General features: G+C 49.9%; 2 protein-coding genes across 2 annotated transcripts in view; one reads left to right on the forward strand and one right to left on the reverse strand.

Annotated features, from left to right (window-relative positions):
- The window catches only part of XPR1 (xenotropic and polytropic retrovirus receptor 1), a 115268-nt gene extending 105315 nt beyond the window's left edge, over positions 1-9953 (reverse strand). The window contains exons 1-2 of the mRNA XM_036387554.2: positions 9753-9953; positions 2591-2642 (exon numbers count right to left, since the gene is read on the reverse strand). Of these exons, the coding sequence (XP_036243447.1) occupies positions 2591-2642; positions 9753-9821 (121 nt within the window). The 5' untranslated portion in view covers positions 9822-9953. The remainder of the gene's footprint in view (positions 1-2590; positions 2643-9752) is intronic.
- A 16254-nt stretch (positions 9954-26207) lies between these two features.
- Positions 26208-27233, forward strand: part of ACBD6 (acyl-CoA binding domain containing 6) — an 82769-nt gene continuing 81743 nt past the window's right edge. Inside the window, exon 1 of the mRNA XM_036388272.2 lies at positions 26208-26433. Coding sequence (XP_036244165.1) covers positions 26221-26433 — 213 coding nt within the window. The 5' untranslated portion in view covers positions 26208-26220. The remainder of the gene's footprint in view (positions 26434-27233) is intronic.

Here is a 27233-nt window from a genome sequence, read left to right on the forward strand (position 1 = left end):
CTTTGCTGTACAAAACTCCCTTGTCTTCACAATCCAGTATATTATCCAAAGATTAGCTTACAATTCATGCAAGGTAAATCAAAGCCAGCTCTGGAGCTCTGCAGCGTGTCTGTGATCAACGAGATCAATTAGCAAATGGATTTTAGTTAGACCAGTCTAAAATGAGATTACATTAGGCTCATACTGGGAGGCTGGGTTTCAGTAGCACAGCCCTGTAGTCTCTGTGTTGAGCTCAAAACAACACACAAGTATCCATTGCAAAATCCATATTAAACTGGAAACATGCAGGCCAACAGCCAGTCCCTGACAATAGCTGCTCCATTCCCTCCCAAAATGCAAGGAATTTGCTCCAAATCCTGTGATAGGGACTAGAGCAGTGTTCTGGGCATGGTTTGTGTGCAGTCAAGTACTAAACCCAGCCTAAAGTTTCTATGAACAAAGGCAGAAGGGCTTAAAAAAGAGAAGGATGCAAGCAACAGGGACAGAAAAATGAAAGATGAAGGAATTAGTAGAACTGCTCTGCACTTAAGGGAAGGTCAGGCAGACAGATTTAAATAGGAGTGGCTCAAAACTGTTTGGATTATATTCTCTGTAGTACAGAGGAAAAGACCCAACCCCACCAAAAATGAAACAGAACATTGTTCTACTGATGGAAACAGTCTTATGTCATTGCTTTCCTTTTGTTGAGGTTTTTAAAGCATCAGAGGAGGCAGAAGCACAGGTTAAAACTCTAACAGTTTTTAAAAGAGCATAAATATAATGTCATTTTATTCTTCACCTTGTCTTGCTTTGCCAAACAAACATCACAGCACATTACAGAACACCACTGTAACACAAGCACTGAAAATAAAGCAAGCAAAATGCTGCATTATAACACTTTACAACTCAAGACCACCTTGAAATCCCCGATAACCCTGGCCAAGCCCAGGAAGTCAAATTCCAACATCAGACTACAAAGTTCCATCAGCACAGACACCATTTGCTCACACTGTCAATAATAAACCAATGGACAGAAGAGAGGAAGAAAAAAAGTCTTATAATTGTGCCAGTCCCCCATAAAAATATTGCTGGATCTTCAATAACATTAGTAAATTGTCTTCAAAAGTAATTATTGTCAGTTTGGCCTGCACAGAAAACTTCAGTTCCTCTTAGTCTTATGCTGTTGGGGAGAAAGATTTGTGGGTAGATTTTATGGAATTTTGCTACTTTAAAATAATAAGGCAAGACTTTCCTCTTTGCCAATGTATGTTGAGTTTTCCAAAGATAACCCATAGATTTTGGATTCTAGGACCATAACCTTTAGAAACCTAGTTCTAGGACCTGTATGTAGAGAAAAGTGTGATTCTTTTAATAAAATCAGCACAATGAGTTGAGTGAGCTGCTAAGTGTCAGGTTAAATTTAAAAATTACACCTGCCTGAGCATTGCTTCCACAAAGTTTCCAGCTTGGAATGTACCTCTGAAGAGTTTAAGGACAGACTGCCCCATCCCACACACACTCTCTTCAACTATTAATTATTGCAGCTGTGGCTTTAAAATTCTAATCAAAAAACAGGTGGAGTTGAGTTGAATTTAAAAAAAAAATCACATTATATTGGCTATATCACACCTAATTTCCCAGTTCTAATCAACAAAAGGAAACTAATTCATGGCCTAAGATTTAGAGTGACCAGCATTAGTGATGTTAGACAACTGACTACACCAGGAGCAGCACTTGTTCTCCTGCTCTATAAATATACAAGAAAAATATACAAGAGATATACAAGAAACCCAGAAAGCCATGTTCAGAAATTAGTAAAATTAACTCTGCAATAAAAGTGACAATAATAAAGGTAAGGAGGTTATAATAATAAATAATAAAGGTAAGGAGGTTATAATAATAATAAAGGTAAGGACGTTATAAAGCAGTCAGAAATCCACATGAAGGGCAAGAAAGTAAGGAGTGAAGCAATACAGAGGCTTCAGTACTTTAAAGACAACAAAAGGAAGATACAGAAAGTAAAAGGCTCTATTAAGAAATTTTGCAGAGATCATCACTTAATTAAACAAACAATTTAAAATTCAGTGAGCTAAAAACCAAACACCTTACTAGAATAATCTAGAGCAGTCAGAAGGCAATAAACACATGCAAAGAAGAAGATATACTCATGTCCACATGGGAGAGGCAGCAGAGCATTCAGGGAGGACACAGAACAAAAGGATGAGACTCTTGCAGCTCAAATCACCAGTAACAAACCAGGAACCAGTGTCTCTCCAGCACAGCTATCTCCCAGAGTGGCAGGCTCTCACAGGAAAACAAAGCTCTATTCTCAGGCAATGAAGAGAGTACTTCCACCACTGAATGACCTTATAAGCAAGAGGAATCCAGCTGTTGCTGTCTCAAACTATACAAAGACATTTATTGTCCCAACAAAAGAGGACAAAGAGTTCTAACAATCAAATAGAGCATGCAGGCTGTCAAAGGCCAGGCATTTGCCCATCAGGATATTAAGTTTACCAAATTAGGAGGACTAAGGACAGAAAAGTAGCAGGACTACGTGTCCAGCACGCAGTGCCAAGAAAAATTCAACTGTGGGTTACAATTTGCTTACCTTCTATAGAAGGGGCCTGGTCCACAGCTGCATATAGCATCTCTTTCAAAGCCTGCAAGGGAGGGGCAGAGAACAAGGAACACAGTTAGTATGAAAAGAGGAAAAAAAAATTACACTGTTTTGATATGCCTGTTTGAAAACAAAAGCAATTAAAGCCCTTTTATCCTACAGACTGGCACAGAAAGCTGTGGTACATGATGTCAAGGCTATCACACATATTTCTGTTCACAAGTGAAATAGGTTCATGTTTACTGACTGCTTTATCTCAAGCCTGTTATCTTAATAATCTATAAAATTTATTCCAACTGTACATTTCAACATCTTCCTTCAGAAAAATACTTCCCAGTTGGTAGGATGCTAAAGGCTTTACATTAAAAAAAATGAAATAACAACAAAACCTGAAGTGTTGCGTGACACAGAGGAGTTTGTCAAGGCAAATGGAGGAGAAGCAGCCTCAGGGATTTCTCATCACTGTTGCAGAGGATCACAAAAATACACATACATGCTAAAAGCTGAAGGCAACATGATGAAGGAGATTAGGGAAGCAAGGGTGATGGCCTGCTCTAGAAGTGGGAACTGAAGGGCAACATTAACACCAGCCAGAATTAATTAATTAATCAGGTTTCAGGTGCTGGAGGCACCATGAGCTGCCTTGCAGCTCCTTTCTGGAAGGCTCTTCCCAGGCAGTTGTTGGGGTGCTGGTATTACCCCAGGCACAGGTTAAAGGTTTGCTCACTCACATCCACATAAACTGAATTCTGATCAATGGCTGAAGGAATGAGGGGAGTTCAGGGGAGGGTCACAGTGAGGATCAGAGGGTGGGAGCCCCTCTGCCATGGAGACAGGCTGAGAGAGCTGGGGGTGCTCAGCTGGAGAAGAGAAGGCTCCAGGGAGCCCTTAGAGCCCCTTTCTGTGCCTAAAGGGGGTTCAGGAGAACTGGGGAGGAACTTGGGAAAATGGCCAGGAATGACAGAACAAGAGGGAATGGATTCAAACTCACAGAGGGCAGGCTGGAGTAAAATATAAGGGAAAAAAAATCTTTACTGGGAGGCTGGTGAGGCCCTGGCACAGGTTGTTCAAAGAAGCTGTGGCTGCCCCATCCCTGGAAGTGTCCAAGGCCAGGCTGGACAGGCTTGGAACAGCCTGGGATAGTGGAAAGCGTCCCTACCCATGGCAGGGAGTGGGAACAAGATGATCCTAAATGTCCCTCCCAACCCAAAACATTCTGGGACTTTATGAATAACCCAAGCCATAGGTTTGGAACTAAAAGCCACAGGAAAGGACTCATTCCTACTGCACAGTGATTTGCATATACACACCTCACATCTTAATGCCCATACTGAACGTGAGTACCCTCCTCCAGCACCACAAAAACCTGACCTTATTCCCTCATTCTTGAGCCCACAGAAATCTAACATAAAGAACTAATTCAGGTCTTCTGAGTTCCTGTCTATTCTGCCTGATTCTCAACATATCCCATACTTCCATAATCCTGAAAGATAGCAGAAACAGAGGTGTGTGTCACAGTGCCCCAGAAGAAAACCTCCCAGGTTAAATGACAAATCCCCCAAAACCCTGGAGGTAAAAACCATCAGCTCAGCAGCTGGGAGCTGAGTGCTGTTGTAACACACTGGGTAAATACAAGGTCTAAAGGACAAGTCTGTTTATCACAAGATACCCAAGGTGGCTGCCTGCACCAGCAGCTCTGGCATCTCTCAAAGGTCTGGCTCCTGAGTCAGAGGTCTCAGCAAAGGTCACTTGCATAATTGTTTTCCCAACTGAGCCACTGCTGGATGATCCTCATGCCAGCAGCACAGCTCTGCTCTGCTCTTGGTGCTTCTCTGAAATTCCTCAGGAGCACCGGCCACTTCAGTCCTTTCCCCCATGACTCACTGCTCAGCAGCACATGATCTGCCTCTGCACACCAAGTAGTCAAAAAATCTTCCTCCTTTTCCATCCCAGTCGTCATCCTCACCTACCTGTAACTTTTTCCATGAACCACAACCAACATGTGACACAGGATAAACAAACCAGAAGAGACAGCACATTGAAAGTCACTGTAGGAACAACTCATCTCTTAACCCACCCAGAGGTAAACCCAGTGTAATTCCTATCTCTGGTTTTATCAGTCATTTTTAAAGAACAACAAATTAAAAAGGACAAGATTGACAGTCCTGCACTAAACAATCTTGAAAGCTGAAGGTGTCAGTCGTCCCACAGACCCCTCCCCATGCAGACTGACATAGTACAATCTGGCAGCTGCAGGGCAGCAGATTCTGTTACTGCTTTCCTGACCTATATAAGTAAACCAATAACCTCAAAGTGAAAGGCTCAGTGCTCCTTCACACCTAAACTATTTAGTCCTCTAGATTACAGAATTTTAGAACTGATTGTTTACAAAAGCTATCCATCACTGTCAATGCAAAACACTTAAGAATTACTCTTTCTGCCCTCAAACTAAACAAAATGGGTTATTTCCCTGCTTTAGACTGTGCCAGTGCTACACCTTGCACCATCAGTCAACTGGTGGAAATACATTGAGAGAACAAAAATAAAAAGGCAAAAAGAGAACGAAAATGCAACTATCAGACCTTAACAGTGAACAAAATCAAGGACAAAAACCTTAAAAAACTCAAAAAAAACCAAAAAACAACAAACCCCACTGTTTTAAAGGAGTCTTTGAAACCACTTAAGCTCCTCTAAGCTCCTCTGCTAACAGCCCGAAGGACAAATAGTGAAATAGCACAACAGATTTGTGTCAGGAGGTGGCAAGCCTGGGTGTGAACTGCCTATCATGAAGCTGGGTTTGACGAGCAGAATTGGCCACCTCCCAAAAGCTGAAAGCCTGTTTCTGCAGGAGACACTCTGATTCAAGCAGGCAACCTCAGCTCTCCTCTCCCCCCACCCACTTCCTGCTGCAGGTGGTGTCTGGGAGAAATGATGCCTAAAACTTAGCACCTGTTTCTCTCCTGCAACAGCAGAAGGACTTAAAACCTGGGGGTTTAAGGACTTAAAAACCTTAAAAAAAAGGGAAGGGAGGTCACCTGCTCACACCTTTACCCACCTCTCCCATGAACTTTGCACCTGTAATAAGTGTTCTGCTCCTCCTCCCTCCCCAGCTGTTGAGATGTCAAAGGTATTATGTACTTTTTCTATAAAAATACCATCAGGCTCCTGCAGAGAAACAAATTCAGGCCAGATTAACTGCAACCAAACAGCCATCTGGCAACTGTACAAGTGAGTTGTACAGTTCCATCAGCTGGATGTGCAGATCCACACTTACATTTAGAAGCCTGAGCAATGCTCTCCTCCTGAAAGCAATCCAGAGAGGGACATGAAAACAAAGGAATCCAGGAGGGTTTGTGGATAAACAGAGGATTCACAACCCCAATATTTATCTGCATCAAAAATGAGCATTATATGCAGCAGAGCACGCTCTCAGCCAAAAAAGAAAAAAAGCATCAGCTGAAATTCATGCAAGTTACTTGAATTTGTTCAGTGTGGAAACGAGAATTTCACAATTTTGACACAAAAAGTTGGGATTGTGTTTGTTTTCATGTTTTTCCTGTTTTCCATTTTTCCAGTTTTCTTATTTTTCCAACTTAAAAGTTTTGGGCCGCTCCTTTCCAAAGGGTAAATGAGTGGCCCAAAACTTTTAAGGCAAAATGAACACTGAAGCAGTGCACATCACAGCTGTAGTTTAACAGCTAGGAAAATGTGACTCACTTTACAGAAGAAAATGCCCTGCCAGAGCCCCTAAAACAAGGTGAGCAAAGCCTTTCACTGCTGCTGCCAGGGTGAGGCACAGCCACATCATTGCATGCAATCTTTAGATGGAAATTTGGAATGGAAAGCCAAATCAGGTCCATCATGGTTTAAAGCTCCACATTATTGTTGGCTCAGTCATGGTAAATGTCTTTGGGAAAAGCTGAATGAAACAGAAGAGCATTCACTGCCATTTTCCCTCTTTTCTGTAAGCCAAGTGCTCCTTCTCAAAAAGCTTAGATGTACAGTAATGGTCACTGCAGAGCTTTTGCTGAAAGAAAATATAAATCTAAGTCACACCTACCAAAATATATCTTACTTTTGCCTGTTTTAAGAAAATTAATGGTTTTTTCTCTCCCTAAAGCTCTCACCCTGAATACCAGCTGTAAGCCCAGGCAACTTCCATACTTCTACAAGCACACTTAGAATACTTAAACTGATTATTTTTAGAGGGAAAGCATGTGGATGGTAAGAAGTTTTGAGGACTGTCAATTGTTCAAGACCACCTGAAAGTGAAACTACATTTTTAGGTATTGAAAACACAACAATCCCGTTCCTCTTTCTGAGGTTATCACCAACAGATTACACCTGCTCTGACAGGCAAAGCTTGCTCCAAATCCATTCAAAGGCTCTCACAGGTTACCTGGGTCCTGCCACACCCCAAGAATCTCCTGCTCTCCAGTGGAAATAACTACAAATAGCAGAGGAGAAAATTAAGATGAGGCTATCTTTATGATACAGAATGGCTTAGAGAAATCAATTTCTGCATCATCTTTCAGTCCTTTCATGGGGAACAGCTTCAAACTGAAAGAGAGCAGGGGTAGATCAGATATTGGGCAAAAAATCTTCCCTGAGGGTGGGGAAGCCCTGGCACAGGGTGCCCAGAGAAGCTGTGGCTGCCCCATCCCTGGAAGTGTCCAAGGCCAGGCTGGATGGGGCGTGGAGCCACCTGGAGTAGTGGAAGCTGTGCCTGCCCATGGCAGGGGATGGGACAAGATGATCTTTAAGGTCCCTTCCAACCCAAACCACCCCAGAATTCTGTGATCTTGAAGGTGACATCCTGGAAACAGGAAGAATCTTTTCAGAGTTAAAAACCTACCCAAGAAGACCTCTCACTCTGAGAGGGCGTTTCCTGCGTTAATTAAAAAGATATAAACTGTCAGGTGAAGAAACAATATAACACTATTGAAATACAGAAATCATGTTTTCAAAGTTACTGTGACACCTTCTATAAGCAGCACTGCACACAAGTAACACAGGCAAAGTTTAACCTCGCATTTGCTGATCAGCAATGGGAATTTTCCTGGACAAAGGAGGGCTGGGTGCTTTTTGCCTCAGGTATAATCAACAAGTAAATGGAGGCAGTGCTGGGCTTTTATGCACTGCACCCACACGACCACCAGTTACTGAATAATAAATGCCAGGCTATTCCATCACTGTAATATGCATGAGCAGGAGGCTGACTCACATCCAGCCAGCTGCAACAAGGCAAACAAAGAGTTTGAAAGTTATTACTGAAAGGGAAGGTGAGGTTTGTGTTTTCCCTCACTCCACATTAAGCTGTCTATCCAAGGAGGAGATTACTTGTGATTAGAAAGAGTAACAACTTGAAGGAAGTTGTTTTGACTGAAATAGACATTTTAAACTGGGCTGGAGGAAGGGAGAATGACATCATGATAGTGCCCTAGTTAAAACAGCTGAAAATTAACCTCCCATAATGAAAACAGTGGCCGAGGAGCAGCAGAGCTCTTCACACATTAATCAAGGTGTCGTAGTTCACTGGGTCTCCTTCCCCTCTCTCCACAGCTGTTTGCTCAGCATGCAGCCAGATCTTTCACCCTTTTATTTCCCCTTGCCTTCCCCTCCAACACACCTCCAAAAGCTGCTCTTAGGAAGATATCCAAGTTTTCTTTTCTCAGGAGCAGAAGACAACTCTCACAGGGATAACCCATTAGAGACACGATGCAGAACTAAGCTGGCCCTTTATTTTATCAAGACAATGGTTTTCCTCCTCCTCAAAGACTGATGGCATGATTTGGCCATCTAGCTCTCCACATCATTCAAGGAGATCACAATATTGTTGTAAAGCCAAACCCAACTGCAGTTTTTATTTAAACATCCGTTCCTCTGCAGTCAGGTAAAGGGAAACAAAGGAAGAGTGAAAAGGGTAGATATAAACTTCTCAAGCTCAACATTATAACAAAGCAAGCTAAGATAAATGTGGTTTTCCTTGCAAATCCAGACAGATTAATATGGATAGTATAAATAAATTGCTATAATAGTCCTAGGGAGAAAATACAGGCCCTCAAACAATAACAAATGTTCCGTGGTTTCAACTGAGTCAATCAGTCAAGAAGTTTTGCTGATCACGGCTGTCCTATAATCAGCTTTCCGTTGTCTAGATTTAATTATTACTTGTGGAAAAGACATCGCTGGCACCTGCCACTTTTACTGCTGACACTGAAATAGGAAATGGTTTTACTGCAAATTACCACCCCCCAGCTCCGTCCAGTTCCAACCAAGCCCAGAATCAGTGTGATAAATCTGAAACGAAGCAATCAGCATGACCTTTAGCAGGCTGGCGTGATAAAGCCCAAAAAAGCCGTGTTCTGCAGATAATTCACGATTAATGCAGCAGAACTTGCTGCAAACAGTGCTCATAAACGCCCCGACTGGAGTGTGAAACCGTGAGCTGCAGAGCCTTACTTAAAAATTGTCATAAAACCGGAGTTGAAGGGGGTTTGCTGCCTTGTTCTGGGGGACTCAGGGGAGCTGATGGGGGTTTGGAGCCCTGTTTGGGGGGGCTCGGGGGAGGTGATGGGGATTTGGAGCCCTGTTTGGAGGGCTTGGGGGAGTTGACAGGGGTTTGGAGCCCTGTTTGGGGGGGCTCGGGGGAGGTGATGGGGATTTGGAGCCCTGTTTGGAGGGCTTGGGGGAGTTGATGGGGATTTGGAGCCCTGTTTGGAGGGCTTGGGGGAGTTGACAGGGGTTTGGAGCCCTGTTTTGGGGGAGCCCCGAGCGGTGCCGGTGGCCCCGGCAGGGCACGGAGGGCGCCGGGAGCTGCCCAGCGCGGCGGGATCGCCCTTGGGAGGCCGGGAGCTCTCAAAGTCACCGCTCCTCCGGGAACCGGCGCTGGTGCCGAGCCCCCGCCGCGGCTGGGGGTGCGCGGTGCCGAGCGTGTGCCCCGACCTCCGTCCGCCGGCAAGAGGTTACGGGCGGGAATTAACGCACTGATTAGCGAGCCGGACAGCCGAGGGGTGCCCCTCAGCGCCGCAGCCTCCCCGCCGCGGCGGACGCGCACACGCTGCCTCTCCATCAGCACCGCCCCGCGGCACGGCGGGCACCGTGAGGCGCGGGGGGCCGGGGCCGGTGCCCGCAGCGCTGCCCGGGGCCGTACCTCATACTGGATGTACTGCTTCCGCCACTCGGGGGTGATGTGCGCCGCGAGGTGCTCGGCGAACTTCATCCTGCCGCCGCCGCCGCCGGCGGGCCGGGGCCGCGCTCGCTCCGCGCCCGCAGAGCCGCCTCGGCGGCGCCTGGCTGCGAACGGGCGTCGGTAGTGGGGGGCGGGGGGGGTCCGCCGCCACCGCACATGGGCCCCCGCCCGCCCGCCCCGCCACTCCTCAGCCCGCCTCGGGCCTCCTCAGCGCCGCCCCGCCGCTGCCGCCGCCTCCTCGGCCGTCGCCGCCGCCATGTTCGCCACCGCCTCCCGCCGTCACCGCCCGCAGCCAACCGGCACCGGCACCGCGCGGCCCCGGCACCGCCGCCCGCCCACCGCCGCGGGGCGGGGCCTGAGCCCGGCACCGCCCCGGGACCGCCCGCCCGCCCTCGGCACCGCCGCACGGCCGGCCCGGGGCGGGGGCACCGCCCGGCACCGCCCCGGGACCGCCCCGCGGGGAGGCGCCGTTCCCGCGCCCGCCGCCGGGGGGCGCCGCGGCTCGCGCTGGTCTGGGGTCGGGTTTGGGGCGCGGGAGCGGCACCCGCGACCCCCGGGATGGGCGGGAGAGCCCCGGGAATGCGGAACTGCCTGGGGAGGGACGGGGATGGAAATGGGGAACGGGAATGGGGATGGGAATGGGAACATGGGATGGGGATGGGAACATGGGATGGGGATGGGGATGGGGATGGGGATGGGGTGGGAAGGAAATGAGAATGGGGATGGGGTGGGAATGGGAATGGGGATGGGGATGGGGATGGGGATGGGGATGGGGTGGGAAGGAAATGAGAATGGGGATGGGGTGGGAATGGGAATGGGAATGGGGATGGGGATGGGGTGGGAATGGGAATGGCGGTGAGATGGGAATGGGACGGGGATGAGATGGGATGGGATGGGATTGGGAAAGGAGTAGGATGGGATGAAATTGGGCTATCATAGGATGTGTAAGGGATGTGATGGAAAGGGAATGGGGTGGAGATGAGGTGAAATGGGAAGGGGGTAGGAAGGGGAGAAGTGTAGCAGGGAGAGTGGTGCGCATGGGGGAAAAGAAGTGGCAGGATGGGGACGGATCAAGGAGAGGAAAGACAGAGAACAGGGGTGAAGATGGGGGAAAGAGTAGGAGAAAGTGCAGGATTGAGGGAGGAGGGAAGCTGGGCTGACAGGCCACAAAAGACCAGCAGAAAAGGGAAAGAAATATAAGAGGGGAAAAGAAGGAGGGAGAAGGGGACAGGGAAAACTTTCCAAAAGCTGCATGACCTCCACCACCTTTGCCTTTGTGCTGCCCATCAATTCCGGGCTGGGACAGGGGGAGCAGGGACTCCAGGGCAGCTTTGGAGCAAACCCACCTGCACAGGGCCGTGTCTGCCCCAGAGAGACACCCCTGGGGCTGGGAATTTGGTACCCACTGGATCATGGCCTGAGGGACCAAACCGGAGCTGCTCTGAACGGGCCTGCAACCCTTAGTTATCCCAAGGATTTTCAGTGGCCCTAACCCTGCCCCTCTCCAGTTCCTCCGTTTTGGGATTTGGGATCAATTTTGGTTTCCTTGAAGCCTCCCAACCTTTGGTGTGACAGTTTTTAGCTTTTTCCACACGACCACAAGGTCCCTCCCCGGCTGCAGCTGCTGGAGCATCCTTCCCCCTGCCGCCGGCCGAGCTCGTTTGCTGCGGAGATTTACGGGGCTCCTGTCGCAGGATCCCCGGGAATCCGTGATTTGCGAGGGCTGAGATTCGCCTGGCGCTCACTGATAGCATCTCTTAATTATGTTTGCAGCCAAGCCTTTAACGAGCAGAGCTTTGGTGCCCTTGCTGCGACACTTCACAGCAAGCCTGCCCGGCGCTGGCCCCGGCGCGGTGCCACTGCTTGACTTTACATTTCTCAGGTCACCGGCTTTTCAATGCCTCACCTTGGCATTGTTATCGGCTTCTCAATGCCTCACCTTGGCATTGTTATCGCCGTGCCCGATAACATCGCCCCGGGGCTGAGCTGCTCCAGCCGAGAGGAGCTGGGATGTTACAGCCCCGAGCCTTTGGATGCAGGCGGGCTCTCGGAGATAACTTGCAGCAGGGGGGCAGAAAAGGGGATTAAGAGATAAATATTCTCTTTGTTATTTGCGGGAGGCATTGCCTGGAATACGTGCTGGGGTGTATAATAAATTAATGTTTTCTGATACGACAGCTGGCAAATGTTGTAATGGAAAATAGCCAGTGATCCCCCCCCCACACACTTCTCTTTATTTATTTTATATCAATAAATGCTATTTTTTTGTCATTAAACGAAGACAGATGGTAACAGGGGAGGCAGAGAAGAGGCTGGGTTCTTTGCTCACCATTGCCCCGTAGACACAGCTCCATTCAAATATCTGATTGGCAAATCCCTGCCTCCCGTTATCAGACACCCCTTGGGACCACACTGAGCATCCTCGTGTTTCACTGCTCTGCTGGGACCTGGGGCTTTCCAACTCCTCTAAAGGTTTCAAAACTCTCAGTTCAGCATATCCAGACTTGGGGGAGAAATACAGGAAGGGAGAGAGGGCAAGGAGAAGCCTTAAATTAAAGAGAAAAGGCCTCCACTGTTCCCTGCCTCTACTGCCTTCTGCCTACAGCTGGGTGGAGGGCAGGCAGGGGGAATCCAGGCAGCACTGAGGAGGGATGCTCATCCCAAAAAATCCTAGTCTTGGGTCTGGATCTCCTCTCCACAACTCAAGTTTGGATCCCAGTCTCTGTACCTTAGGTCTGGATCTACTCCCCATACCTCCCTTGCACAAGGCTGCCACATTTTCCTCATCTCTCTCTCTCTCTTTTTTCCAGGAAGAGTTTGCATTGTGATTTCCCCCGTGCTGCTGTAGTTAGGGAAAAAAAAACATAGAAGCAATGTTATTTGCATTTTGAAACCAAGCAAGGAGAAGCTGGAGTGGGCTTTCCGCCAGTGCAGTCTGGCACTTGCTTTGTTGGGAGCATATAGAATAATTTATAAATAGCATGGTGGGATTTTTTTAAAATATATAATTATACTTTTAAAGCTTCTGCATCGCTGGGGAAAAGGAGTCTTCAAAAAAGGCTTTAGAAAAAAAGAGTCTTGCCGAGGGAAAATTTGCTTTACTGGCATTGATAAAATCACAAAGAGGAGGGTTTTCCATCGCAGGAGACAATGCAGGAAACCCATGGACCTCCTCCCACCTTCTCCCCAGGCAAAAGAATTTTAAGAAAGCCTGGATATTTAGGGGATCAGTTTGGCATGGGAGGAAAAGCTTTAGGAGCACGACCTTCCCTGGCCCAATGAGCAGAGCAGGATTTGCTGAGCCTGGACCGTGGGGTCAGGGGGATTGGTGTGATTTACAAAATTCCCTTGTCATACAACATCAGCAGGAAGATAAACTCAACTCTCCACTAAAAACAGAAGAAATTGTGCCAAATCCCAGGGTTTTGGGAGCAGCAGCACGTCCCAGCCTTGGTGGGGAGGCATCAGCAGGGGCAAAAGCTGCTCTTTGCATCCTTCACTGCCCTGCCCTGCCCTGTCCATGTGGTGATTCCTACTCCAGAGGCACAACCCAGAGGCTTCACTGCCACTGCCTGGCAAGGAAGACAGGGAATAAATAAATAAAGAAGTAAAAGCAAGCTGGGAGCCAGCTTGATGTGGAACAGCAAGGGAATTGAGTAAATCACACAGAGAGGGCTGCCCTGACTTCCAGAATCAACAGAGCATCAGCCCTGGGCTGGACACCCCCAGCCCCGAGCCCTCCCATCATCAGCTCCATCGATGGCGGTCTTGAGGAACGGGGTCAATATATCAGATTTCCCCATGCAAAAATGCACAAATCCCCCGGCAGCCTGAGCTGGAGCTATTGATTTTTCTCACATTTCCTCTCCCTGCTGGCAGAGCGTGAGGGTGTGATGATGAGCACCAGGAGCTGGGGGTGCCAGACCCCAGGGAAGAGGCAGCGCACAAGGTCACACTGGGAGCAGCCCGATCCATTGGGACAGGTCAGGGTGTTCATACAGTCAGCTGAGCTGCCTGCAGGATGTTCTTTAAAGCCAGGAGGAACATAATAATGCAGTGGATTGATGTGATTCCAGTGGCAGGGATGTTAGTACCCATCCATCCTCTTCCACACACTGCCCTGGCAGCTCCTGCAGATTTTCCAAGGAGGGTAAGGATGATGCTTTCATTCCTGTTTCAGGTTGAGACCTGCCAGAAGGGTTGTGCTTTCTCCACCTTGGATGCAGCAGGATCAATTTACCCACTGGCTGAATTTGATCCATTAACACTTCTGTAGCTCTGTATTCACCTTTTCTGTCTCTCTCTGCTGCTTTCTATCTCTTCTCTTCTTTGTTTTTCACTTCTACTGTGCTTCTAAATTTTTCTCTGCCAGGGTGGAAAAAGCATACTATAAAAACTACTATTTATGGCTTTTTACCATAAATCTGATGCTGTGAAAAATACCAACTCTTTATGTTCAGATAGTGACCCCTTTGCAGGCATATGTGCAAATTAAACATTTCCCACCCTGTTATAACTTTGAGTCCATCGCAGAGGTGGATATGGACTCGAAATTCCCAACAGAGATGGGGCAGCTCAGGCAGATGTGGGTCTGAGGGCATTAACCATGCCTTGCTGAGTTCCATATCACCCACCCTGCTCTCCTCAAGGCAGGATTTGTCCCATGCATGGCTCATCCAGCATCTACACACCTGATGTTAAAATCCCAACAACATCACCCTGACTGGAAGCCCATCAGTTTGGCTTGGCTGCTGCTGAAGCACTCAGGGATGCAGATACAGGGGGTGTTGGGAAGGGTGAAAGTTTGACAAGAAAGTCTCACAGATATGGATGCTTAGCAGAAAAATTTTTAAATGTAGAGTCTGATGAAGGAATAGAGATGGAAGCAAGTTTTGATACAGAAGAAAAGAATTGCTGAGCCAGTCTGACTGGATAACCAAGGAGGCAAAGGGTGTGTAAGTTAGAAGGGGGTTTTATGACTTAGAGCAAAGGATAAACTCACCTCAAACAAGATGTTTTTACCAAGCAGAAAGAGAGCACAGGCAAACAAGGCAGCAAAGTTGCAAGTAGAAAAAAGTCTCAGAATTTTCCACTGCAAGAAAACTGAAAAACAACTTCTAGCTTAAACTGTAATGTACTGACTTTAGTGATTGGAGAACAGTAACATGAATATGGTAATTATAGCAGTTATGATAGGCTATAGATAATAGTTAAGGTATAGATTAGTTCTGCTGTATTAAGATGCTCAGCAAAGAAAAGTCTATAATGCAATGTAACCTAAACTAAGGGTCTGCAGGGCTGCCTGCAGCTGGAGCTGACAGCTGTGGGCACAGCTCTGTCACCCACCACCCTGCACTGCTGTAACACCTTGGATGGAATAAACTGCATTTTAGTGAGCCACCTAGAGTCCTGCATCTCCCATTTGAGCTCTTAAGGGGGAAAGCAGCAGCTCCTTTTCCCAGGAGTGTGCCCTGTGCCGGGAGCAGAGCTCCCCCTGCCCTGGGTGACCTTTCCTGGGCTGACTCACTGCCACCAGCAGCTCCTGGTGCCTCACACGTGTCCCTTCTTCTTTGCTGAGGTCACAGCAGCATCCTGCCTGGAATCCAGGCCAGGGAATGTGAAATCACCCATCCTCCCCGTGGGTCAGTGCCCCAAGCAGGGGTTTCCAGCAGGGCAGCGTGCCCCGGTGCCACAGAGGGAAGATCCCTGGGAGCCGTGCCAGGGCTCATCCCTCTGTGCTGCCTCAATCCCGGAGCAGATGGGGGGTTTCACACCCTTCCCTGGTGTGTAAGTGATTGCTCCTGGATGGTTTCCAAGCCACATACATGCGCCTGCTTTAATTTATGCACGCTTGCTTTGTGTGAGAAGACAGCAGCTGACCAGTGGTTAAGAAGACTGAAGGCGCTGAAAAGGTCTAAAATTAGAGAAGGAATAAGAGCTGCTTCCTCCAAGCCCCAGGGCTGCCTGGGCTGCTTCCAGGAGAGCCTGGGAAGTGCTTCCAACCTCCCTGATGCAGCCCTGGGACTGCTGCCCTACTGAATCCCCCTGCTGAAGCTGAAAGGAATCTGTGCCTGCTGCACCTCACCATGTCCATAGACTGCCCCACTGTGCTCTGGCACAGCACAGACATGTCACCCTGATTTTTTAAGATTTTCTAAGCCTTCTGATGTTGACATTCTTGTAGCAAACTTTTTTACACACTTTCTGTAAATAACTTGTTGTTTTGCATTCTTTTATAGAAGAAAAGAAATTTGAAAAACTGTTAGTTTGTTCAGTGTCATTGGAGAGGTGGCACTTTCACCCTCCAAGCCACTGTCACTTTTAGAAAACTATAAATGTAAGAGTCAGAAAATAAACTTCCCTTTTCTTCACCAGGAGAGCAGTGGTGTGTGCACTCGTGTTGTGTCCTGTAGTGACACAGACCCTTATCCCTTTGGGATGCTTTCCAGGGGACAGGGGCTGTAAGTGCCAGGTGGCCTTGGGACCGTTCCTGTCCTGTTTACACCAACCTCACCTGCCTTGTTAAACATGCCCCTGCCTCGCCACCCTGACTGCTGGCCCTTTCCCAGGGAGAGTGAGGAGAGTGAAGGAAACCCACCAAACAGCAGGAAGGGAGGTGACCTGGGACAAGAAACAGCACCCATGGAGCTGCTGCTGCTGCTGCTGGGTCACACAGCCAATGCCACTGTCACACCGGAGTCACAGCAGGCTGTGCTGGAAACAGGAGATTTTGGCACTTGGTGCATCGATGCTGCAGGCACCAAGCTGCCACAAACACAATTTAAAAGCTGGGGGAGCCCCTCTTTCCTGTGCCACCCCTGTGCCACAGACAAGGACATGCCATGTGACAGGTCCTGCTGGGAGGAGCAGCCCACGCCCAGGTGTGACACCATGAGCTGGAACATGTTGGAGGATTGTCACTGCAATTCTCTGCACTAAACTTCTGTCCCTTATCCAGCCTGTCAGTAATGGCAACAAAAAGTTGAGTTCCTGAGAGCTCGAGGTGTGTGGTAATAGCTGTGGCAGAGACCTCTAAAGCTGGCTGGACTTCCTAGAGATTTTGGAAATAGCTTTGTGGGTTTTTTAACAACCTCTGGACCTTATCAAAGTGTATGAAAGGCCACAGGCTTCCTATTTGCAAGGGCTGTGGTCAGAGGTTATAGCCAGGTGGGAGTAAATCTCTTCTCCCCTGTGACAGAACTGGAGGAAAGAGCCTCAGGTTGCTCCAGAGGAGGTTTAGATTGGATATTAGGAAACAATTCTTCACTGAAATGAAGAATGAAACAGGCAAACCAGGGCAGTGGCAGAATCATGGTCCCTAGAATTGTTCAAGAAAAGTGTGGATGTGATGCTCAGGAACATGTTTAGTGGTGAACAAGGCACTCCTGAGTTAGTGGTTGGACTCAGTGGTCTTAGAGGTTTTTCCATCTTTAATGATCCTGTGGTTTTAGGGAAAGCACAGCTGCTCCTGCCAAACCTGGCTTGTTTGGCTTGCCTAGCTTGAGCCCTGAGCTGTGAGCATCCTTAGGGTCTCAGCTCCTGCTGGTGTCCCCAGTGGGTTGCAGGTGCCAGACATTGTGCTCCAGTCTGCTGGGACAGCACTACACTGGCTGTTCCTCCCTGGAGGGTCTCATTTGGCCTGGAGAAGGAATCTCATATCTCAGGGTCATTCCCTCATGCACCAGGGCTGAGTGTGATCCATACACAGGAACAATCCATCTCCAGGTCCTGCAGCCTCAGGACAGATGTCAGATCAGAAAGGTGCATTTGAAGCAAGTGGAGATGTGTCCCAGAGGTCCTTGTGCCACCAGGGCAGAGAGAGAAGGCAGCACACCAGGTGGGTTCCCATCCCAGCTCTGGATGAGTCCATGCTGGGAGCTCCATGCTCTACTGGGATCTCTGATGGCAGCCTGGCTTTGTCCTCACCATAGGAATAGCCCTAGAACCAGCCACACCTGTTTGGAACCCCCTGGCATTTCTCAGGGCCTCCAAGCAATGCCAGCAGATTTGGCAAGGGTCACCCTCACAGCCTGAGGCCTCCATGCCCTGCAGATCCTCTCTGTCTCCAGACATCATCACAATTTTTACAAGTCTGGCAGGAATTAGCCTAAAACCCTTCCCTGGCCTAACAGGGACCACTGAATGGTGACATGGAGGGGACACTGGGTGTCCCCTTCCTCTGAGCCACCCCAGCCTGTCCCACCAGGACATGCTGACCTGCAGCCTGAGCCGTGCTGTGGGAAATAGTAAAGGTAAGAAGATTTTTAGGAAGTTGGGAAAAGTAGGCTTTAGAAATAGGAAGAATAGAAAACTCAGAACTAGTGTGTTGTGTCTTGTTAATAGAGAGCAGACAAGCAAGCACTGTGTGAAGCAGGTGTATGTGTGCTTTTAGTAACTGGCCTAAAACAATTGTCTGTAAGCTTTAGCAATGTGCTGTTGGCTAGGAAGTTTTTTAAGTGCTCTGTAACAAAGAAATCTTTAGCTGCTGCTGGTTGTATGTGAGCTTTTGCCATCTTTCTATTGTCTCAGCCATGTAATGAGGCTGATGCTGCAAATAAAACCTCAAAGAACATACCCCAGCAGTCCTGTCCATAAAAACTCCCCAACACACCATGCCTGCTCTATTTTACAGCCAAAACAAGCCATAAATCCCCCTCCACAGAGCTGGAAGGTGCAATTGCTTTTCTGTGGTGCAGGGTTTATCTTGTACGACTCGTGGCATCACGTGAGGGAAATCTGTAAGTAAAAGTCAGGCTGGAGCCATTTATAACAGCAGCACTGTGATTGTTACTCCTGACAGCTGCAATTACAGGCACTCCCTTCCATCTCTGCACGCCGGGGGAGGACAGAGCCAGCACCAGGAGCAGCTTTTCCAGAGCTGCATCCCTGCCAGAATGGACCTTGTCACCCATAGGCAGGGATCACTCAGGAGGGTTTCAGGGAAAAATGTAGGAAGGGGTAACCCCCAGCAAGCAGGATTTGGGGAGGGATGCAGGGTGCAAGGAGAGATCATCAGGTGATGTTCATCTCCGTGGAGAGGACAGAGGACAGGGGATTTGTGGCATTCACATTCCCTGAACATAACCCCTTCGCCCAGGGTTTTTCTCCTGGGGAGCTGGAAGGCAGTGAGAAGCCACAGAGAAAAAGAAAACAATTCTTATCTCATTTGCATCTCCCGTGCTGTGCTCATGTGGAATGTGTTTAAAGATTGTTTTACCCAAGGTAATTGCTTAATTAAACTCCAGTGTGAGTTGTTTTAACTCATTGGCCAATCAGGGCCAAGCTGTGTCGGGACTCTGGAAAGAGTCACAAATTTTCATTATTATCTTTTTAGCATTCAGTGAGTAACCTTTCTGTATTCTTTAGTATAATATAGTATAGTATTCTTTAATATAATATAGTATAATAAAGTAATAAATTAACCTTCTAACAAGATAAAGTCAAATACATCATTCTCTCCCCACATTGGGGATGCTTACATTTACAATAGGGATTATCCAGGGGCTCTGCAGGGATGAACAGCAGTTCCAAGCCCTCACTGGGGAGAAGCCCTCCTGGTGGCCCCAGATAAGCCCAAGGTGGGGTGCAGAAGAGGGCAGCACCCCAGCAGATCACTGCTGGGCACTTCTTTCCAACAGCACAGAGCAGATCTCCTGCCTGGGGGTGTTTGGTGTGCTCCAGGCAGGTCAGCACTGCACTGCCAGCAGCCACAGTGGGCAGAGGGCTGCCAGGGAATGTGGGAGCTGCACCAGGGATGCAGAGAACCCTGCCTGGGGAGATGGAGAGGGAAATGAGGGACATCCATGGTCATGCAGTGACAGGGCAGTGACAAATTACTCACTCAATGTGAGCCAAGGGGGAGCTGGCAAGAAGCAGGGCAGTGTGGAAGTGACAGCCCAAACTCAGCTGGGCTTTCCTGCTGAACACCTCAGCTCTGTCTTCTCCACACAGTTTCTGGGCAACTAAAACCTCCAACTTGAGCTAAATTTCATCATTATCCTGGTGAAAAACCCAACGCACAAGAAGTGACTTTTTCTTTTGCTGTTTTCAGTGAATAACACCGTGGGGTTTCTTTCACAACTAAGGCTCTGCTGTGGTTGTTGTGTGGTGACCCCACCACATCCCTGAGCAGCCTATTCCAGCATCTGACAACCCTTTTCCTGAAGAAATTTTTCCTAATATCTAACCTGAGCATCTCCTAGTGCAGCTTGAGGCCATTTCCTCTTGTCATGTCTCCTGCAACCTGGAGCAGAGATTGATCTCCACCTGCCAACAACCTCCTCTTAGGGAGTTATAGAGAGCAATAAGGTCTCCTCTGACCCTCCTTTTCTTTGTGTCAAACAGCCAGACTTTCCTGCTGGAAAAGGAAAAAAAAAAAAGATAGGATAGAAGAAGCAGGAGGCTGAATGAAATGAAACAAAAAGAAATGTTTTTGTGTTTTCTTAACACCAAGCAAAACACTCTAGGTCAACCAAACCAAAACTTCTCCATTTAGAAAACAGAATGCACACAACATTTCATCTAGCTGCCCCAAACCAAAAAGACTCAGTGCTGAGATATCTCTCTCCACAGAAAGATTCACTATTTGCACAGCTCCAACTGCAACCTTTGAGCCTCTGGCCAGTTCCTGTGTTGCAACCACACTGGTGCTGATGTCAGCCCAGCAGGGCTTGGGGCATGCTTGGGGATCAGTGCTCAGCACCTGCCAGAGGAGTTTTTCCATCAGTGTTTCAGAGGTTGAATGCTATGCCAGGAGAAGGCAGATTTATGCACCTCTGAGGGGGGTTATGCATTGCTCCTGATTTGTATTCAGCACGGCGCAGGAATTTATGGAAGGAGGGGATCGATGTTTTATTGATATCTAAAAAAACCTATATGATGGATGTGCTAATTGCACATTTTTTCTCCCAGACTCCCTTTATTATACACAAACAAATGGCCCTGCTGCTTTAACAAATGCAGGGAAAATGTGCAACGGAGCCAGACTCCTTGGAGGTGATGCATGAGAGGGGGGCCCTGGCTAATGCCAGGGCAGAGACCTCAGTTCTTTGTTTAACCTCTTCCCTCTGCCAGTATTGAATTTTGGTTTCCTGCGACTCCATTTCCATTTCATGGAAATCAGGGCCATGCTGTGGGGTCCTGGCTGCTACAGCACGTATTGGTTCCCAGAAATACTGATTAAGTTGTGCATTTGCTGTGCCTTGCTGAGAAGGGACACACAGAGGAAGAAGGAGCAGGGTTTTATCTCTGCTAAAGCAGTGAGAGTGCAGAGGAGAGGGGCAGCACTCAGTGGTTGTTCCCCCACCTCCCTCTCCCCCTGCAGGGGTGAAGGTGAGCCAGGTGCTGTGATTTGTGTAGCAACACATGTAAAAAATCAATATTCCTAAAGGAAATCCCAGGCACACAGCGCCCTGTGAGCCTGAGCCCCAGGCAGTGCTCCAGTCAGGGAAGGAGGGGGGCTCTGCTCAATGCAGAGCTCTGTGCTCTGGGGTCTGCTTTCTGCACAAGGCGTGTGGGATCTGGGGAGCCACCAAAACAGGAAAAGGACCTTCTGGTGCAGGACAAAGAGCAGATACACGAGGTGGTAGCAGCATGGAACAGAAGGTGGGGTAAAGCCCGGAGCCCCAAGCATCGCACCTGAGCGCTGCCTGCCCAAAACTGGCACAGCTTGGGTTTTCACAGGGAGGAATTTGTCATCTTGGGGGCCAGGGAAAAAGTTCTCAGCCATTAACCTCGTGTTCTGCCAAGAAATGGCTTTGGCAGGCAGCTGCCACCCACGCAGCCCCAGGCTCCATGCGCAGGCAGGGTGTGGAGTTGTTGGCTTTGACAGGGCTTGGTGGTGCCCTGCAGGGGTGTTTGGTGAAGGCTCAGGCAGGAGGGAGCCCCTCTTGGTCCCTCCCATGCCCTGGCAGGACGATGGTGGGAGGCACAATGGCGAGGAGGGTTCTCCCCCCGAGACAGTGGTGCCAAATCAGCCAAAAAGTGATGAGGAAGAAAGAAAAGGAGAGAGGCAGGATGAGAACATATGCAATGGGTAGCCTGGAGGAACTCAGGGGAGAGGAGGGGACATTTATTAACCACAGGAGCAGCTCTGCCAGGTTGACATGATGCCTCAGGTTTAGCTTTTATATTTTTCAGATTCTGGGCTGCTTTAGTGTGTGGGTCTGAGCTTCCTATGAGGGGATGGTGAGCTCTGTGCACAGAGCAGGGAGACGAAACAATTCCTGCTCCAGCTGGGGACCAAGGACAAATGATCCAAATCTCAGGCCCAGGAGCACAAACAACATGGGCTGAAGAGAGAAAAACAAGCAGGATGGGACTGCATGGGCTGGAGCTGTAATTGCACAATTAACTCCAATATGCAAATGGACCAAAACTTATAAAAGTGAGAGACCTTGTGACCGGTTGTTCATTTTTTGTGACCACTTTGTGTCCATCTTGGATGCAGCCCTGGCTGGGCTCTTGTGCTGCCCAAGGTGGATCCATTAAGGCCTTTTAATAAATCCCTACTTTATTCTTTAGCTCTGTCCAGCCTCTGTTCCAGCTCAGCCTTGACAAGGCATCAGATGTTTGCTGGGGACTCTGCCACAGGAGGAGAGTGCCACTCACCCTGGGGAGCCACACACGTGCCCAGCCTGCTCCTCCTCCAAATGCAGGTGTCTCCCACAGTAAAAGGCACGTCTACAAACCAACCAGCTCCTAATTGCCTCATTCTCCTTTTGATGTGGGGGAAAAAAAAAAAAAAAGTAATCATAGCTTAGCTCACAGGGATCCTTTCAGATGTTGCTTTCAGGCTTGCTGTGTGTGGTGGCCTCTGCCCTCTGCACAGGGACAATGACAGGTCCCCAGGCTGACCAGCAGGATGGATATGATAATTATGCAGGGATATTTTTTCCCTGCTTGGCACTGCTGGTCACAGCCTGTTATTGTGTCTTTGCTATCCCAGCGTGGGACCTGGGGCAGACCCACACACACAGCCCTGCATGAATTTTTGTGCTACTTGGCGCTTGTAATGCTTCTGGTTTCATGTGTTCTGCAGCCAGGGCTGGGGGAGTGGGCTGAATTTGACTTGTCCCATACTGGGGTGACTGGGGGCTCTCCCAGCCCTGCACCACCTCATGTTTGCAGGGGGGTTGGTGCACCCAGCACAAGGGCTGGGCTCCATCCTGCTCTGTCCCAGGCTGCTGGGAACCAGCAGTGACATCGACATCATCCAGCACAGCAGGAGCACTCAGAGCCCAGCATCCCCAAAATCAGCATTTCCACACCAGGCTCTCCACGGGCACCCTGCACCAAACCTGCCCCCACGCCTGCCGGAGCGATGGGGTGGGAGGAAGCATCAGCCCTGCCGTGCAGTCCCTCTTTAGAAAAAAAAATAATAAATAAGAAGGCAAGGAAAAAGTGAAGAGAAAGGCGCTGTCAGTGCTCTAGAGAAGGAACCCGGCGGGGCAGGGAGGCCTCTCTCACCATGGAGACGCTGCGGAGAGCGTGCGGAGGCTGTGCGCTCCGCTTTAGCTCCCGCCAATGCTTTTCACTCTTCTCCAGCCGCTCCGGGCGGGTTCCGCGCTGCCAGCCCGGCCCGGCTGCCCCGGAGCCACCCGGAGCTGCCCCGGAGCGCCAGCGGGGCCGGGCTGGAACCGCTGGATGGAGCCGAACGGGGCTGCTGGGGAGTGGTGGGAGGACGGGAAATAAAATTTAAAAAAATAATAATTAAAAATTAAAAAATTAAACATAAATTAAAATTCATATAATAATATAAAATATTTTTCTATTTTACAATATTTTAACTGTTAAAATATTTTATTTCTTATAGCAATTTTATAATAAAAATAAATTAAATCATATTATAAATAAATAGTTTTATTGTATATACTTATACTATATAATACGTTTATATTTTATATAATAAAACATAATATATATAATTATATATATTATATATTATATATAATTATATATATTATATATATAATATATATTCTATATTATATTATTATATATCATTATGATGTTACATATGATAAATATATATAATATATATTATATATTTTATAAAATATAATATATTATATCAAATAATAAATATACTATACAATATATAATGTATAATATATAATATCTAATACATACTAGATATATTAGATATGTGTATATATTAATATAATATAATATAATATAATATAATATAATATAATATAATATAATATAATATATTTATTTTTTATATATAGTGTGGTTGTTAAGAGATCAAGAGCATAAAAGCCAAGCTATTCCTGCTTGGAAAATGACATTCATGGAATGTCTTTTTTTCCTACAGATCCTGCATTTTCCTCTGGAAAATGGATGGAAAAGTGGGTGCACACATTGCTCACAGGCTGCTGAATGGAAAAGGTTGGCTTTTTTTCCTCTGAGCCTCTTCACAGCCTCACTGGGTGCCAGAGGCTTTTCTTAGAGGTGGAAAAAGCCCCAGCACAGCCAAGGCAGCGAGCTGGAGCATCACAGTGGCAGGCCCTGAGGGAATGGCACGGAGCTGTGTCGGGGGAGGGTTCGGCTGGATTTTAGAGAAGGGTCCCTCACCCAGAGCGTGGTTGGGCACTGAACAGGCTCCCCAGGGAAGTGGCCACAGCATCAAGGCTGACAGAGCTCAGGAAACATTTGAACAACACTCTCAGGCACACGGTGTGACTCCTGGGGCTGCGCAGGGCCAGGAGGGGCGCTCCGTGATCCGTGTGTGTCACTTCAATTCAGGATATTTTCTATCTTATGGGTGAGTCGGCTGTGGCTGGGAGACCCCACATGGAGACACCACGGCATGCGCGGGGAGCACCTTCACCCTCACCCATCATCCAGCGCCTCGGGGTGACACAGGGACCCCAAAAACCGAGAGCCCCCGGCCCGCAGCCCCGCAGCACGGAGCGGGCCGGGCCAAGGGGCACTCGGGGCACTCGGGGCACCCGGGGCACCCGGGGCACTCGGGGCTCCATTCGCCGCGGCCGGGAGTGGAGGAAGGAGGGAGACGGGACTCGACAGCTGTGCCCGGCAGAGAGAAACTTTCCGCCCGAAGCAGATTCCCGGGATGAATATAATAAACAGCCTTTGGGATGGCTCTTGGCTGGGACCCCGGGCAGGGCAGGGCAGGGCAGGGCAGGGCAGCGTCATCCCTGGGAACCGGGCACCGCATTCCGGGGGGAACCTGGCACCGCATCCAGGGGGGATCCCGGCTGACACCGGACATCGCGTACCGGCTTCACCCGGGCTGATTCCGGACATTGTGTCCCGGGAGGATCCCGTCTGACACCGGGCGCTGTGTCCCGTGGGATCCCGGCCGGTACCGGGCGCTGTGTCCCGGGGGGATCCCGGCCGGTACCGGGCTCTCTGTCCCGGGCGGAACCCTGCCGGTACCGGGCTCTCTGCCCCGGGGGATCCCGGCCGGTACCGGGCCCAGTATCCCGGGCACTTGCCCCGCACTCGCCGGGATCATCCCGGAGCGGCCCGCGAGTGCCCTCCAGTGGTTCCCGGCAGGAAGAGGAGGAGGAGGAAGATGGCGAGGAGGAGACGGCGACGGGAGCGCGGGGGACGCGGGTGGCAGCGGGGCGCAAAGAGGGTTTTGGGGGGCGGGAAGGATTGCCCTGAGAAGCTGTTCATCCTGGAAGTGTCCAAGGCCAGGCTGGATGGAGCTCGGAGCGCCTTGGTGCACCGGGGAGGTGTCCCCGGCCATGGCGGGGAGTGGGACTGGATGGGCTTTGAGAGCCTCCCCCTTAACCTGTCCCCCGTGCTGGGCACGGCGGAGGCCACACCCTGAATCCTGCGTCCAGTTCTGGGCCCCTCAACTCAGGAAGGACCATAAGGGGCTGGAGCAAGTCCAGAGAAGGGACCAGAGCTGGGGAAGGGGCTGGAGCAAAATTCTAGTGAGGAGCGGCTGAGCAAGCTGAGGATGCTCAGGGGACATCTCGCTCCCTGCAAGCCCCTGACAGGAGGGTGGAGTGAGCTCAGTGTCAGCCTCTTCTCCCCGGTAACAAGCGACAGGATGAGCGGAAACGGCCTTAACTTACGGCAGGGGTGGTTTAGATTTCGTAATAGGAAAGTTTTTATGTGTAGGGTGGTCAGTCTTTGGGACAGGCTGCCCAGGGCAGGCACCATCCCTATAAGCTGTCAAAAAACAGTTGGATGTGGCACCTGGCGACAGGCGGTTGAGTGGTGAACGTGTTGGTGCTGCTGGGGAACGTTTGGACTGGATCATCTCGGAGGTCTTTCCCCACCTAAACCATTCTGTCACTCCCCGTCATGTCGCCGCTCGCCGACACGCGGATCCGCGGCCGCCCGGAACCGTCGTGCTCGGCGCGCGTTTCGCGCAGGCGGCGCAGGCGCGCGTACCGAGGCGCGGCGGGGGAGCGCGTTGCGGGGCGGACCGGGGCGGGCGCGGGCCGCCATGGCGTCGCCCCCGCTGTCGGCGGCGGGCGGGAGCGGCGGCGAGCTCAGCTCGGGCTCCGAGGCGGCGGCCACGGGCGCGGCGCTGCCGGACCGGGACCTGCCCGACCGGGACCTGCCCGCGCTCTTCGAGCAGGCGGCCGAGCGGCTCCCCTCGCTGCTGCCCGCTGCCAGCAAGGAGCAGCTGCTCTATCTGTACGCCCGCTACAAGCAGGTGAGGCGGGACCGGCGCACGGGCTGAGCGGGCCGGGCCGGGGGGCGAGAGCGGAGCGGTGCCCCGAGGGGCCGGGCCGGGGCTCTGCCGGGGCCATGGGCAGAGGGGCTGCGGCCCAAAAGGTGGCAGCGGTGCCGGGGAGGAAAGTTGCGTCCCGGGGTGATGGACGAGCGGGGGTGTCTCCCTCCGGGACAGCGGCGGCGGGGGTGGATGGAGCCCGGTGGGACAGAGCCCCCGAAATTTGGGAAATTCCGGGTGGAGAGTGGCTGGGGAGTGCCCCAGCGGGAAAGGAGCTGGTGGGCAGCAGCTGAACATGAGAAGGCCAAGGGCTGTATCAGCCATGGTGCGAGCGGCGGTAAATAACGCAGAGAAGAGAAATTTTCAGTTCCAGCAGGACCAGCGCAGTGAGAGACCCCCTGCGCTGGGCATGGGTGAGGCTGCATCTCAAATTCTGGGCTCAGTTTTGGACTCCTCCATTCAGGAAGGACACTGAGGTGGTGGAGCGTGTCCAGGGAAGGGAACTGAGCTGGGGAAGGGTCTGGAGCACCAGTCTGGTGAAGAGCAGCTGGGGGGGCTCAGCCTGTAGTAAAGGAGGCTCAGGGGGAACTTTGTTGCTTTCTACAACCCCTGAGAGGAGGTTGTGGCCAAGTGGAGGTTCTGCTCCCGAGTAACATGTGACAGGACAAAAGGAAATGGCCTTGAGCTGTCCCAGGTGCAGTTCAGGCTGGACATCAGGAAAAATTCCTCACTGGAAGGATGGTCAGGGTGTTGGAAGGGGTGCCCAGGGGAGGTGATGGAGT

The sequence above is a fragment of the Molothrus ater genome, chromosome 9 (assembly GCF_012460135.2).
Source record: "Molothrus ater isolate BHLD 08-10-18 breed brown headed cowbird chromosome 9, BPBGC_Mater_1.1, whole genome shotgun sequence".
Lineage (NCBI taxonomy): Eukaryota > Metazoa > Chordata > Aves > Passeriformes > Icteridae > Molothrus > Molothrus ater.